This window comes from Ursus maritimus (genome assembly GCF_017311325.1).
Source record: "Ursus maritimus isolate PB19 chromosome X unlocalized genomic scaffold, ASM1731132v1 scaffold_X1, whole genome shotgun sequence".
Classification (NCBI taxonomy): domain Eukaryota; kingdom Metazoa; phylum Chordata; class Mammalia; order Carnivora; family Ursidae; genus Ursus; species Ursus maritimus.
Genome location: NW_024423319.1, coordinates 93,815,125 through 93,830,051, shown reverse-complemented (window position 1 = coordinate 93,830,051; position 14,927 = coordinate 93,815,125). Strand labels below are relative to the sequence as shown.

General features: G+C 36.6%; 1 protein-coding gene across 1 annotated transcript in view; it reads left to right on the top strand.

Moving 5' to 3' along the window:
- The window catches only part of CFAP47 (cilia and flagella associated protein 47), a 503,621-nt gene that overhangs the window by 178,763 nt on the left and 309,931 nt on the right, over positions 1-14,927 (top strand). The window contains exon 30 of the mRNA XM_040635242.1: positions 1,312-1,533. Coding sequence (XP_040491176.1) covers positions 1,312-1,533 — 222 coding nt within the window. The remainder of the gene's footprint in view (positions 1-1,311; positions 1,534-14,927) is intronic.

The window sequence follows — 14,927 nt, the reverse complement described above, 5'->3', positions numbered from 1 at the left end:
CCCCCCCCCCATTTAGTTATATTTTTATATAATTTATAGTTCTATGACAAAATTCTCAATTTTAATCATAGGGCATATAATTACTTTAAAATCTGTGTCTTAAAACTATAATATGTGGGGGCCCTCTGTTTCTGTTTATATTATTTATTGTTTCTATTTGTATTCAACTTGTTGCTCTTTCCCCTTTTTTTAGTTGTTGTTTGATTATGCCTTAATTCTGTTTAGATCATTTATCTTTTTCATAATTTTTTATAGAAATATTTTCAGGTATTTTTTCCATGAAATATTTGTTTGCTTTATTGGTACCTTCAGTATATACTGCTTTATTATATACAATACTAATGACGAACATGAGAAACAGACAAGTCAAGTAGCTTCCATAAGGTCACACAGTAAGAGGCAGAGCCAGAATTTGAGCAATGGTAGTCAGCCCCTTATCTAAGTCAGTGTACTTTGTCCTATAATATGCAATACAGACCTATTAGCTACCGAACTGGAGAACTGCCATTCAAAATGGCTCCTTGGCACTTTTTATTTGTCAGTCTAAGTTAGTGATACATTTTGACTCTGATTGCTAGCAAACAAATAGATAATATAATATAGTATTAGATAATTGATACACTATAGACAGCAAGAATTGGTTGGATATTTTTTTTTTTTACTCCATTTAAAAATTAGCATGCATTATAACTCAGTGTGGGAAGTTATCAGAAATAGAGATTGTACTGTATTATTTAAAGAACAGAGAAATATATAGGAACAATAGCTTTCTGGACTTATCTTTTAAAATGTGAATCTCTGCTTACAAGGCCAATTTGCAGTATGTGCCCTTCTAATAACTAAAATACATAATTGAGAAATTATGTGTAAATTTGTTTTTGTCTAAACATGTGTGATGAATGTTTGACATCTATCTTCAAAGCTGTTATAGGCATTATTATCTCCAATTTAAACAGTATAAAATTTGAGTTCAGTGAGTTTGGATAATTTCTCTACCAGCTAGTAGGTAATGGGTCCAGGACTTAACCCCTGTACTATTTCTCCAAAGCATTTACATTTTCTAATCAAAATCCAGTTTTGCAGACCTGACAATTGCAACATTACATAATGTTTTGTGTTTAAAACAAGGTAATGAAAAGCTCCAGCGTTATCAAAATATCTAATTTGTACTAACAAATGGTAGCTGAATTAGGTGAATTTTGTAATTTCTTATTTGATTTTAAATCAAACTTTGTTTAGTCATTGAACATTTTTTTCATTACGTAACATGTTGAGGTTTTTTTTTTTAATTTTAAAATTGTTTTCTCATAGGGAAGTGTTTAAAATACAGTTCTACTCATCAGCCTCATCATCCAAAAAATTTTACAGACAGAGTGACTTTTCCAGATATAATAAGACTATTTCTGATGTGATGCTCCACTTGAGTGGAAAAATGCCACCTGGAATTAATTCAAGTCAGTTCTCACCTGAGGATTATACTGAAAGGGTGACCCAACTTCATTTTCAACATTCTTCACTTCTTGAGTTTCTCAAGTAAGAGCATGGGTGTGCTAATTTAAACATGTAATTATGGCTTGGATAGATACATAAGTAGATGGGTAGATAGGTAGATAGATAGATTTTGATATTATTTGTCTTTTTATAATATATTTACTAAGTTTCCACTATACACATAACTGTGTAATATATAAATAATAGAAAATAAACATTTCATAGGCTATTAAATTGATAATCTAAGGTGCTCATTCTCAAGCTTTATCATCTATCCAAATCATTGTGCTAGCATGCTAATCAGGTTGCTGGCCCTTACCCACAGAGTTTATGATGTTAATTTGCATTTATAAGGACTTTCAGGTGATACTTACTTCTTCTGGTCCGTGACCTAATTTTGAGATTTCTCACCTAGACAAATATATAAATCCATAGTAGTAAAAAGGCATGAAACCAAAAAGTTTATTTCTCAGAATACTGTTAGTATAATCTCAAGTTATATTATGAATTTTTAGTCTGCATAGTTAAGTCTTTTAATATTTAAGTAGTCAGCAGGTGAAAATTTCCATAAATGGTTGACAGAAAATATAGGAAAAATACTTGTCATTATAATGTCTGTATTCTCTGCAGAGATTAAATGGTGAGTGACCATGAAATGGAAAAGTAGTGTTTATTAAAAGTCTGAGGAGGGTATTGGTGAATTTATATTACTTCTTTTGCCTATATTTGCAGTATTCTTATCCACTGGAACATCTATAAGCAGTGTTACTATTCCATCTAACCATGCTTCTATATCACAAAAAGAGCATTTGTTACTTGTAACTATTTATGCAATAGAGTTCATATATTTTGAAATATATTACTGTGTTTTTATATCATTGCTTCTTTCTGTATGGAATCTACTCCATAGTTAGCCAGAGATGTTCACGTACCTTAGCAGGGGTGGGGATGAAAGGTAACAGGAGGGATCTTATAGCTTGAATGCAAATGTAAAATTTGGTGTTCAAGTTTTTTAAAATTCCAGATCAGAATTTTTGAGTCCCTTCCAACACTATGGTCTTAAAAATTAGACATGGCACAGAGAAATAGCAGTATAACAGCAGAGTAGGAGTACCCTAGACTCACCTTGTTCCATGAACACAACCAGATAACTATCAAATCATCGTAAATACCCCAGAAATTGACTTGAACGCAGACAGAACTACCCAACTAAAGAGAGAGAAGAAGCCATGTTGAAGAAGGTAGGACGCCTGGAGACATGGTTAAGGGGAGAAGTAAATCCTGAGTGCTGTGGGGAGGGGGAGTCAGGGTCACTTAGAAGGGCAAGACAGAGAGCAGCACAGAGGGAAACACAAAAGGAGAATGTTTCCTCATAGCCATTGGCTTGCAAAACGAGAGGGGCAGAATTTTATAAGTTCTTGAAACCAGTGGAACTTGAACCCTGGAGTTTTAAAGGTTAGTGGGCTTGCTGTGATACAGCCTGGAAAGCACTGTGCTGCTCTTGGAGAGAAGACACACAAACAACCCAAGGGCATCCAGTGTGGAAACAGTGAGCTGAGGAACAACTAGAGCACACACTTCGGAGATCATTTGTTCTTCTCAGCATGTCACTGAGAAGCAGCATTCACAGAGACACCTTTCCAGGAACAAAGGAGCTTGCTGGTGCCATTTCCCTCCCCTGCCCCTCACCATAAACACAGAGCCACCAGTGGGAAGCAGCATAGCAATGATACTGGCTGTCTAACTTGCTTATACTAAGCCTCTCTCTCTGCACTCCAGTGATACTGCCCTTCTCAGTCATACTTGTATCAGTTCCAGCCTGGCAGATCCTTCCCCCAAAAGACCAGCACAAACCCCTGTCCATACCACATCTCCCTACCAGAGAATTTTGCAGGACCTCATTTCCAGTGGAGGTGGTGACAGGTCTCATTTCACAAGCAGACCGAAGCATACCTAGTTGAAACTTGCCACATTCAGTCCTGGGACCAAAAACTGCCCACAGCAGGCAAGGAAAGCCTTTGCAGATGACTGGCCTGAAGGATAAAGTGGCCAGGACACAGCGGCACACACATGCAACACACACCAGAGACACTCCCTGAAGAGCCAAGCCCTGGGCGCTATGTGACCTTTTCTTCATAAGGCTATTACTTTTAGGACTAGGAGAAATAACTGGCTTTTCTAATAAAAGAAGCAGGCAGAGACTTAGACAAAATGAGAAGACAGAGGAATTTATCCCAAATGAAAGAAAAAGATGACGTCACAGAGAGAGATCTAAGTGAAACAGAGATAAGTATCATGCCTAATGGAGAATTTAAAGCAATGATCATAAGGATATTCACTATACTTGAGAAAAAAATAGAAGACATCAGGGAGACCCTTACCATGGAGATAAAAGAATTTAAAAAGAAACAATCAGAGATGAAGAGTGCGATAAATGAGATTAGAAACCTGATTGATGCAATAAACACCAGGTTGGAAGAGGCAGAGGAATGAATTAATGACCTGGAAGACAAAGAAATGGAAAACAAGGAAGCTGAACAAAAGAGAGAAGGAAGAATTATGCAAAACAAGAATAAATTCAGGGAACTCATTGACTCTATCAATCATAATAACATTTGTGTTATAGAAGTCCCAGAAGAAGAAGAGAAAAAAGGAGACAGAAAATTTATTTGAAGAAATAATAGCTGAAAACGTCCCTAATCTGGAGAAGACAGCCCAATCCAGGAGGCACAGAGAACCCCCAACAAAATCAACAAAAGCAGGCCAACACCAAGGCATAATTAAATTTGCTAATTATAATGATAATGAAAAAGATCTTAAAAGCAGCAAGACAAAAGAAGTCATTAATTTACAAGAAAAAACCCATAAGACTAGGTGGGGATTCTTCGACAGAAACATGGCTAGCTAGAAGAGAGTGGTGTGATATATTCATTTTTTTTTTAAAGATTTTATTTATTTATTTGACAGAGATAGAGACAGCCAGCGAGAGAGGGAACACAAGCAGGGGGAGTGGGAGAGGAAGAGCAGGCTCCCAACAGAGGAGCCTGATGTGGGGCTCGATCCCATAATGCCGGGATCACGCCCTGAGCCGAAGACAGATGCTTAACCACTGTGCCACCCAGGCGCCCCATGTGTGATATATTCAAAGTGCTGAATGGGAAAAACCTGAAACCAAGAATACTCTATCCAGCAAGGCTATCATTCAGAATAGGAGAGATGAGCATTTCCTCAGATAAACAAAACTAAAGGAGTTTGTGACCACTAAACTAGCCCTGCAAGAAATATTGAAAGGGACTCTCTGAGTGGAAAGGAGAGACCAAAGGTGACAGTACAAATGCAGGAAACACAAAAGCAGCAAAAATGAATATTTCTGTAAAAAAATCAGTCAAGGAACTCATCAGAAAAAGAATATAAAATATATTAACATAGGGGCGCCTGGGTAGCGCAGTCGTTAAAGCGTCTGCCTTCGGCTCAGGGCGTGATCCTGGCGATCCGGGATCGAGTCCCACATCAGGCTCCTCCGCTGGGAGCCTGCTTCTTCCTCTCCCACTCCCCCTGCTGTGTTCCCTCTCTCGCTGGCTGTCTCTCTGTCACATAAATAAATAAAATCTTTAAAAAAAAAAAAAAATATATATATATATATATTAACATAGATCTAAAACATGGGGAAGAGAGGAGAAAAGAATGGGTTCGAAGTTAAATGACCATCAACTTAATGTAGACTGTTATATGCCAAAGAGGTTATATACAACCCTAATGGTAACCATATATGAAAAACCACTAATAAAAATGCAAAGAATAAAGAGAAAGAAATCGAGATATATCACTAAATAAGCAGACATGAAAAAGAGAAAGACAAGAGGTCAGAGAAAATCTCCAGCAACAGCCACAAAATAAGTAATAAAGTGGTAATGCATACTTATCAATAATTACTTTGAACGTAAGTTGACTAAAGGCTCCAATCAAAAGACATAGGGTGTCAGAATGGATGAAAAAAACCCAAAACCCATCTATATGCTGCCTACAGGAGACTCATTTTAGACCTAAAGTCACCTGTAGATTGACAGTGAAAGGATGGAGAAATATTTACATGCATGTGGATGTCAAAAGAAAGCCAGATAAGCAATACCTACATTGGACAAACTGGACTTTGGAACAAAGACTGTAACATGAGACAAAGAAGGGCACTACATAATAAGAAAGGGGACAACCCAACAAGAAGATATAACAATTGCAAATATTTATGCACCCAACTTGGGAGCACACAAATACATAAAATAGTTAATAACAAATATTAAGGAACTAGTCAGTAATAATACAATAATAGTCGGGATGTTAACACCCCACTTAATCAATGGACAAATCATCTAAACAGAAAATCAACAAGAAAACAATGGCTTTGAATGACACATTGGGCCAGATGGACTTTTCAGATGTATTCAGAACATTCCAACCTGAAACAGCAAAATACATATTCTTTTCATGTGCACATGGAAGATTCTCCAGAATACATCACATAGTAGGCCACAAAAGAAACCTCAACAAATGCAAGAAGTTGAAGTCATACCATGTACCTTTTCAGACCACGACACTATGAAACTAGAAGGCAACCACAAGAAAAAATCTGGGAAGACAACTAATACATGGAAGTTAAATAACTTGCTAGTAAACAATGAATGGGTCAACAAGGAAATCAACAAAGAGATTAAAAAATACATGGAAACAAATGAAAATGAAAACACAATGGTCTAAAACCTTTGGGATGCAACAAAAGAGGTCCTGAAAAGGAAATATATAGCAATACAGGCCTACCTCAAGAAGCAAGAAAAATCTGAAATAAACAACTTAACTTTATGCCTAATGGAACTAAAAACAAAACAAAACAAAACAACAAATGAAGCCTACGGACAGCAGAAGGGAGAAAATAATAATTAGAACAGAAATAGATGATATAGAAACTAAAAGAACAATAGAACATGTGAATGAAACCAGGAGTTGGTTCTTTGAAAAAATTAATAAAAGTGATAAACCTGTAGCCAGAGTTATCGAAAAGAAAATAAGGACCCAAATAAATAAACTCACCAATGAGAGAGAAGAAATTACAGCCAACACCACAAAAATACAAATAATCATAAGAGAATATTATGAAAAACTATATGCCAACAAATTGCACAACCTAGAAGATAGGGATAAATTCCTAGAAACCTATAAATCACCAAAACTGAATCAGGGAGAAATAGAAAATTTGAACAGACTGATAACAAGCAAAGAAATTGAATCAGTGATCAAAAAACTCCCAAGAAACAAAAGTCCAGAATTAAAGGGCTTCACAAGTGAATTCTACCACTTAAAGAAGAGTTAATACCTATTCACTAACTATACTAAAAAATAGAAATGGAGGAAAAACTTCCAAATTCATTTCTTGAGACCAGCATTACCCTGATACCAAAACTAGATAAAGACACCACAAAAAAAGAGCACAGGCCAGTATCTCTGATGAACATATACGCAAAAATCCTCAATAAAACACTGGCAAACCAAACACAACAAAAATTTAAAAATCATTCACCACAGTCAAGTAGGATTTATTCCTGGGTTGCAAGGGTGGTTCAATATTTGCTAATCATCAGTGTGGTACATCACATCAATAAGAGAAAGTAAAAGAACTATATGATCCTTTTGATAGATGCTGAAAAAGCATTTGACAAAGTACAACATCCATTCATGATTTAAAAAAAACCCTCAACAAAGTAGGTTTAGAAGCAATATACCTCAACATAATAAAGGCCATATATGAAAAAACCGCAGCTAACATCATCCTAAATGAGGAAAAACTGAGAGCTTTTCCTCTACAGTCAGAACAAGACAGGAATGTCCAGTCTTAACTACTTCTATTCAGCATACTACTGGAAGTCGTAGTCACAGTAATCAGACAACAAAAAGAAATAAAAAGCTTCCAAATTGGCAAGGAAAAAGTAGAATTTTAACTATTTGCAGATGACAAGATGCTTTATATAGAAAACCCGAAAGACTCCACCACAAAACTGTTAGAACTGATACACAAATTCGGTAAAGTTGCAGGATGCAAAATCAACATACAGAAATCTGTTGCATTTCTATATACTCATAATGAAGCAGCAAAAAAAGAAATTAAGGAATCATTCCTAAAATAAACTGTTGGGACTACATCAAAATAGAAAGCTTCTGCACAGAGAAGGAAACAAGAAGCCTAAAAGACAATCTGCATGGTTTTGGTTGGGGGGTGGGTTATATAGGTGATGGGGGTTAAGGAGTGCACTTGTCGCAATGATCTCCAGGTGTTGTATGGAAGTTTTGAATCACTATCTCGTAAATCTGACACTATTATTACACCGTATGTTAACTAACTGGAATTTAAATAAAAACTTTAAAAAATTTATACAAATTATTCTATCTTCATTTCTTAGGCTCTACTATGTGAATGGTGAAAACTGGCTTGAGTTTTTTGTGACTTGTAAGGGATCTAGAAGTTTCTAAGTCCATGAGGGGACTGAGTTAAGACCCAGACAGCCTGTTATAGAGGTGGATTAAATGAGAGGGCTGCCACTGAAGAGGCAGAAGGGTAGGAGTTGGCTGGCTCTGAAGCCATAGTATGAATGACAAATATATGACGACTGGAATGTGGCTGAGTCTGTTAGGAGGGACCTCTTGGTCCTCGATCAGGTAAGAGGAGAAATGCAAGATCCTCATGTCAGGCCTCAGCAGCAATTGCCCACATGGCAACTAGACTCCAGGCAGTGATAGGGGGCATTGCCAAAGAGACTGAGAATCCAGAAAAGTAATTACAGACTTGCTTGTAGAGGTACAAGAGTCCCTCTCACCTGCTTCATATAAACTTAAATGCAGGGATGATCCATGTTCTGAGAGGCCTTACACAATTTGGACATCCCTCCTTTATAAAATAATATCAAATTAAAAATACAAACTCTAGAAACATGGCATTAGAAGAGACTCATGAAATTGACAAAATCTGAAGTTGAAGCTTTATTTACTACAGAATAAATCTGCCTCTTCCCAGATGCCATCATGTGGGGGGGATGGAGAGATCTGAACTTTTGATTGCTTATCCCAAAAAACAAAATAATTGTAAGGAGACTGTTGAAGTTAGAGGACTCTAAAATATGTGAACATTCAAGTCTATGTTTTCTCCCTATTCCTTTGTACCCAAGCTGGTTGAGAGAATGAGAAAGATTATATCAGTTAAGGAAAACAGTGCAGCTATGTGTAACTTTGTAAATTATTTTTCAATAGCACTGACTTATTCATGAGTCAGTGTGCCCCCCCTAATTTGTGTGCATGTTGAGGGCAGGAGGCACATCTCACTCATCTGGCATCTCTAATACCCAGGATCCTTGATAACACAGAATGGGGCCAATGTTCATTACATATTTATTTATTAACATTGTCTTTCAAAGAGCTTTGCTTTCTGACCTGTGTGGTGAAAGGAATAAAACTTTGAAATTGGGTCTCAGGATAGTCGTATAGGAATAGAAAAAGTGTTGTGAAATATGAAAAATTAGGGATGAGAGAAGGAAAGGTAAAGCATCTGTATTCCAGGAGAGAAGGTGTAACCAGTGAGAAAGGATCAAGTTGGGAAAAGGTGGAGTATATTCTATGAAAGTTATACATTGAACTTTATTCATAATTTGAAATTATAAATTCATAAAAATAACTAATGATTAAGGCATTTATTCCCTCATACCCATATTAATTTGCTCTGGCTACTATAACAGACTGGAAGACTTAAAGAATAGAAATTTATTTTCTTACAGTTCTGGGGGCTGGAAGTGCAAGATCAAGGTTTTGGCAGCTTGGGTCACTTCTGAGGCCTCTCTGCTTGGCTTGCAGACAGCCACCTTCTCTCTGTGTCCTCACATGGTCTTCCTCTGTGTACACACACTCCTGGTGTCTCTTTGCGTGTCCAAATTTCATCTTCATTAAGGACACCGGTTAGTTTGGATTAGGTCCCATCCTAATTGCCTTATTTTATTTTAATTCCCTCTTTAAAGGCCTTAACTCCAAATATAGTCACATTCTGAAGTACCAAGTGTTAGGGTTTCAACATGAGACTTTCGAGGGGACACAATTCAGCCCATAACAATGTCATACGTGTTGTAAAAGCTATTTTGGAAACAGGTATTATATTTTGTAATAAATTTTTTATCCTTGTATTTGAAATAATATGCTTAATGTTTCTTGTCATTTCTGTCCAATTATGGAATGAACTGGGTCTGCCTCCAGTTAATATGTTGAAGCCCTAACCCCCAGTGCAACTGTATTTGGAGATAAGACCTTTAGTAATTATGGTTAATGATATCATAAAGATGGGACCCTAAGCTGTCTGCATGCCGGGAAGAGAGGGCTCACAAGCAACCAAATTTTCCACCATCTTGTTCTTGGGCTTCTTGTCTCCACAACTGTGAGGAAGTAAATTTCTATTGTATATCCAGCCTGTGGTATTCTGTTATGACAGACCGAGCAGATTAACACAGTGCCTAATATCCTTTGATATAATTTCACTTATTTATAACCAATAACCATTTTTATGATGTAGTTAACTTTCACTGGAAAATATAAACTTTTTTGATTGATAATTTCCATAATGTAAAACTAAAACAGCAGCAGAACAAAAACAGTATGTATCCTGCTTTGAAACTGTAATGTAAGATATCACGTAATATAAAACTATTATAACTCTTATTTTCTAATACTATTGATTTTTTAAAAAGATTATTTATTTGAGAGAAAGAAAGCGTGATGGGGGGAGGGGCAGAGGGAGAGGGAGAAGCAGACTCCCCGCTGAGCAGGTAGCCCCATGTCGGGCTTGATCTCAGGACCTCGGGATCATGACCTGAGCTGAAGGCAGACACTTAACCAACTGAGCCACCCAGGCGCCCCAATACCATTGGTTTTTAAATAGAATTTTCATTCACAAAAATAAATACACTTAGGAAACCAACTCACTTCCCTTTATAATTAAATTTAATTCCATTTGTGATTTCATTCTTTTATCTTTAAAAACCTTATACCCTTCTTACTTATGCATAACCATTATAGTATCTTATTTAAGGGAATTACATTTAAGAATGAAAATGTTTTGAAGTAGTCTAAGAGTGATTCTGGAAGAATTCACTGAATTTTGGTAAAAGAGCATGGTTTTGAATTAGGTAGATGGCAGGCTTAAATTCTAGCTCTTCTGTACTTCCGTGACTTCTCACGAGTTAATCTGTTTCAGCTTCAATTTCAATATCTGTAAGTTGAAGATGATAATTTCCAAAATTTGTTGATAATAGAATTAGAAATAATAGAGTATGTATGACATGACACACAATAGATGATGATGAATTTAAATGCAATAAACTGTGATCTATGGCTTTCATATGCTAAAATGCTTCCCTAAGTTTCTTCAATATGGTAGCCATTAGTGACATACTAAAAACTGATTTTTGTGATATCATTATCACTGAAATAGAATATTTTAAAAGTCTGTTGCTCTATTAGAAAAGTTTTATTGATATAAAATGGCCAGAAAATCAATATTTATCAAGTGTGTCTTTATTAGATAAAATAGGAACTTCTAAAAAGTTATTATTTTATTTTTTTAAAGATTTTATTTATTTATTTGAGAGAGAATGAGAGAGGAGCACGAGATGGGGGCGGGTGAGAGGGAGAAGCAGACTCTCCGCAGAATCATGACCTGAGCCGAAGGCAGTCGCTTGACCAACTGAGCCACACAGGCATCCCAGTTTTTATAATTTTAAAATAGAAATCACATGACTTTTGTTTTAATTTTACTGTGCCTTCTCTTGATCCTTGATGATTGATTTATTAAAATAAATGCTTTAATTCAATAAGGCAAACATTCTAATGCCATTTTTATTTTAGAAAGTTGTGTTTATATCTTCTTTTAGAAGGCTTTAATTATAATTTTTATTTACCAGAAGAAAGTAATGCTTTAATATCTAATGAAATATTAACTGTGAACTGAAGAAGAAGGTTCAGACACTTAAATAAATCTTCATTGTTTATGCATGATAGCATCATTAAATTCCGTGGTACTTGGAATTGTCATGTTATTCTTGCAGCACTTTTGTTGGTATAGGTCCCAGTAGTGTTGACATTAACATGGGTAGTTTCTGTTTTGACATTTATGGTGTGAGGATGCAAGTATGGAAGAATGATTTTGAAATTAATGCTAAGCCATTCAAATTTATTGTTCTTTTATCAGCAAATACATGCCTATCAGGATATGTTGGCTATGATAAAACACCTCAACATTTAAATGTAGCAATATGGTTATTAAATTTGGGTCATTAATCCAAGATACAGGCATATGTTTCATCCTGGAAATAAATGTATTAAATTCAAAGTAATCATAAGTGTTGTTAGCTTTCACATTGGAATTCGATATCAGTGGGAAAAGACTTTTATACAAGTGAAATTATATTGATTTTGTGCAATAAACGAGAAATTCAAAAATCTTTGGAGATCAAGTTGGGGATTTAATAACTCATTACATCTAATTTCATTTTGTTCTGCTTAGATAAACCTGGAAGAAATACGCAAATGGAAAACTTAGCATGTAAAAGTGTAATTAAATCAATTAGGAAACTCAACTCTCTATAAAACTATTGAGCAGACATAAAATCTATTGACAAAGGACGATCATAAATACTGTCTTTGGGACTGATGAATTTAAGTCTTGAGATAAATACAAAATGAAAAGAAGAAAACAAGTCTCATGTAGGAGAGGAAAAATAATTTCCCCTGTATGCTTCTAGGTTCTTAGCTGAGACCTACTCCCCTTGCTCCCCATAATAAAAAGACAGGAGGAAAAAAAAAATACGTATGTAGTAAGTACGGTGGCCCCACAAAGATTTGAGACTCAAAAGAGAGCCAAAAGATGAGGTTTCTATACCATTCTGAGCTAAGGAAAAGGATAGAAGTCTAGGACTTTGAAGAGAAAAGGGGCCAAGAGGGGGAGGAGGTAATTCGGAAAAGGTGAGAGGAAATAAATGTTACACAAAGGTTACACTGTCACACAGATAAGTCTCTCCTGTGAAAAAGTTATCTGCTGGACTCTCTCTGGTGGGACCCCTTTTCTAATGTAAATTTCCTTTATAAATGTGTGTCTTCCTTACCAAAGGGTGACTTCTACTCTGTTTTTAGAGTTCCTGTTCTGCAGTTTCTCAAAATAGTTGGTGTGCCAAAGATGTATATATTGGGGTGGAATATTCTGCTACCCTTCACTTGATAATAACAGTGTCTGTAAAATGCTGTGAAAGAACAAAATTCACCTGAGTAAATTTTATATCTTTTATCAGTTTTATTCAGCAATTCGTTAATTGGGCAGCATCCAATCTAGCGGATAGAAAGCTCCAAAGAGCTGTAGGAGATAAGAGATTTTATAGCCAGAGGGGAGCAAGAACAAGGAAGTTGTACTCAGGCAATGGGGAGCTGAATATGCTGTCCCAAAATGCACCACTTGGGCAGGGGGATTGTTTTGAGTTGAAGGCAATTGAGACCCAGCAGACTTGGGAAAAGCTCTTTACCCCTCCTTAACTGCCTACAAGAATTTACACAGGGGCCTGTCCTGGGAAAAGAGCTATTACCAGAGATGACTTTTCATATCAGAAAGACTTAACTACCTGGCATGGCAAATGATTGTTTACCAAACATTTGCTCATATTCCGGTGAATTGTCTTCCTCCCCTTTGCAGACACAGATCCTACCCCCTTCTCCTTAGCCTTAACTGCCTGACTGCCTCTCAGCCTTCCTGTCTTTGTGAGGCTCCCATAAGTATATCGTTAAATCTGGGTGTCCCCCCCCCTTAATCTGTCTTATGTCAATTTGATTATTGGACTAGCCAAAAACCTAGAAGGTAAGGAGGGAAAAGTTTTCTACTCTACCAGCACAAAAGCAGATTGGTTATTGCAATGTTACTTTCTCTAGGAGGGTTGGTAGGGGTCTGTCAGGCACATTACCTAACTAATGCTGCTCAGGCGAATTCTGACGAACTGGTTTAAGATTCCATTTCTGGGAGAGCCAAAATCATAAGTTAAGTCTCACTTTGGTGACATGGAGCTTAGCATAAGTGACTCCATTTGGAGCCTGTTGTCTTTAATAATGCAAAAAATTCATTCTTCATCCTCAACATTTTACTGAGGGCCTGTTCGCTGCTGGATACTATGGAATACTCAAATGAATACCATGTGGTCTCCTTCAAGAAGTTCTCAGTTTAATGCTTCCCTGATGATGTTTCTTAGGCTTTCAGGAGCATTTAATAGAAGTGATTATTTCCTTCTGAAATCCCATATTTGCTTTGGATGCAAGGAAATATTACAGTTTTTATATGTCTGTGAGCTGTCTGTCTTTGTTTTACCTCTAGGATTTCAACCTAATGGACCATCATCCCATTTGAGTTCTTACAAATGCTTTAAGGTCAGCTACTCCTGTAAAGGAGTAGTGTTCCATTAAAATTAGATATTATTTAAATCTATAATAATTCCAGTGTAGCAAAGATTCATAGGAGTAAAGTAGATGCCGATGAGAAATGCGTGAAAATCAAAGAGAAGGAAAGATGTTTGACTTTCAAACAAAGGAGCTTTATGTATGCAGCATGATTTCTTCCACCAGCTTCCACCAGCCCATGGCCAAGTCAAACAACAATTCCAGAATTCTGCTCCCTGTTTCTATCCCCACAAGTGTTCCCTTCTTCACTTCTTTTTTCTCATTCATTATGCTACTTTCACGTTTTGAGCTTTCAGAATTATCTTGAGTCTCCTTTCTGCCATTTCTTTTTCTCACTTTTCAGTAGTGATAGGACTGCAAAACATCTGTAGAGTTGAGTACTAGATAGGATATTTTCTTTTTTTTTTTTTTAAAGATTTTATTTATTTATTCGACAGGATAGAGACAGCCAGCGAGAAAGGGAACACAAGCAGGGGGAGTGGGAGAGGAAGAAGCAGGCTCATAGCAGAGGAGCCTGATGTGGGGCTCGATCCCAGGACTCTGGGATCACATCCTGAGCTGAAGGCAGACGCTTAACGACTGAGCCACCCAGGCGCCCCTAGATATGATATTTTCTGATAAATGCTTATAGCGGGTGGCATTCTATGTTCGCTAAATGAGTTCAACCTAAATGTTTAAATCCCCACTAGGAAGCACTCCTGCCAAAACTGTGTTAAAACGTGCGATAGTAGTTCTGGTGATGATAGATGTGCATATGAAGACGTTGAATAAAAATATTTCAAGGGGTGCCTGGGTGGCTCAGTCACTTGAGCAACTGATTTTTTTTTTATAAAGATTTTATTTATTTATTCGACAGAGATAGAGACAGCCAGCGAGAGAGGGAACACAAGCAGGGGGAGTGGGAGAGGAAGAAGCAGGCTCATAGC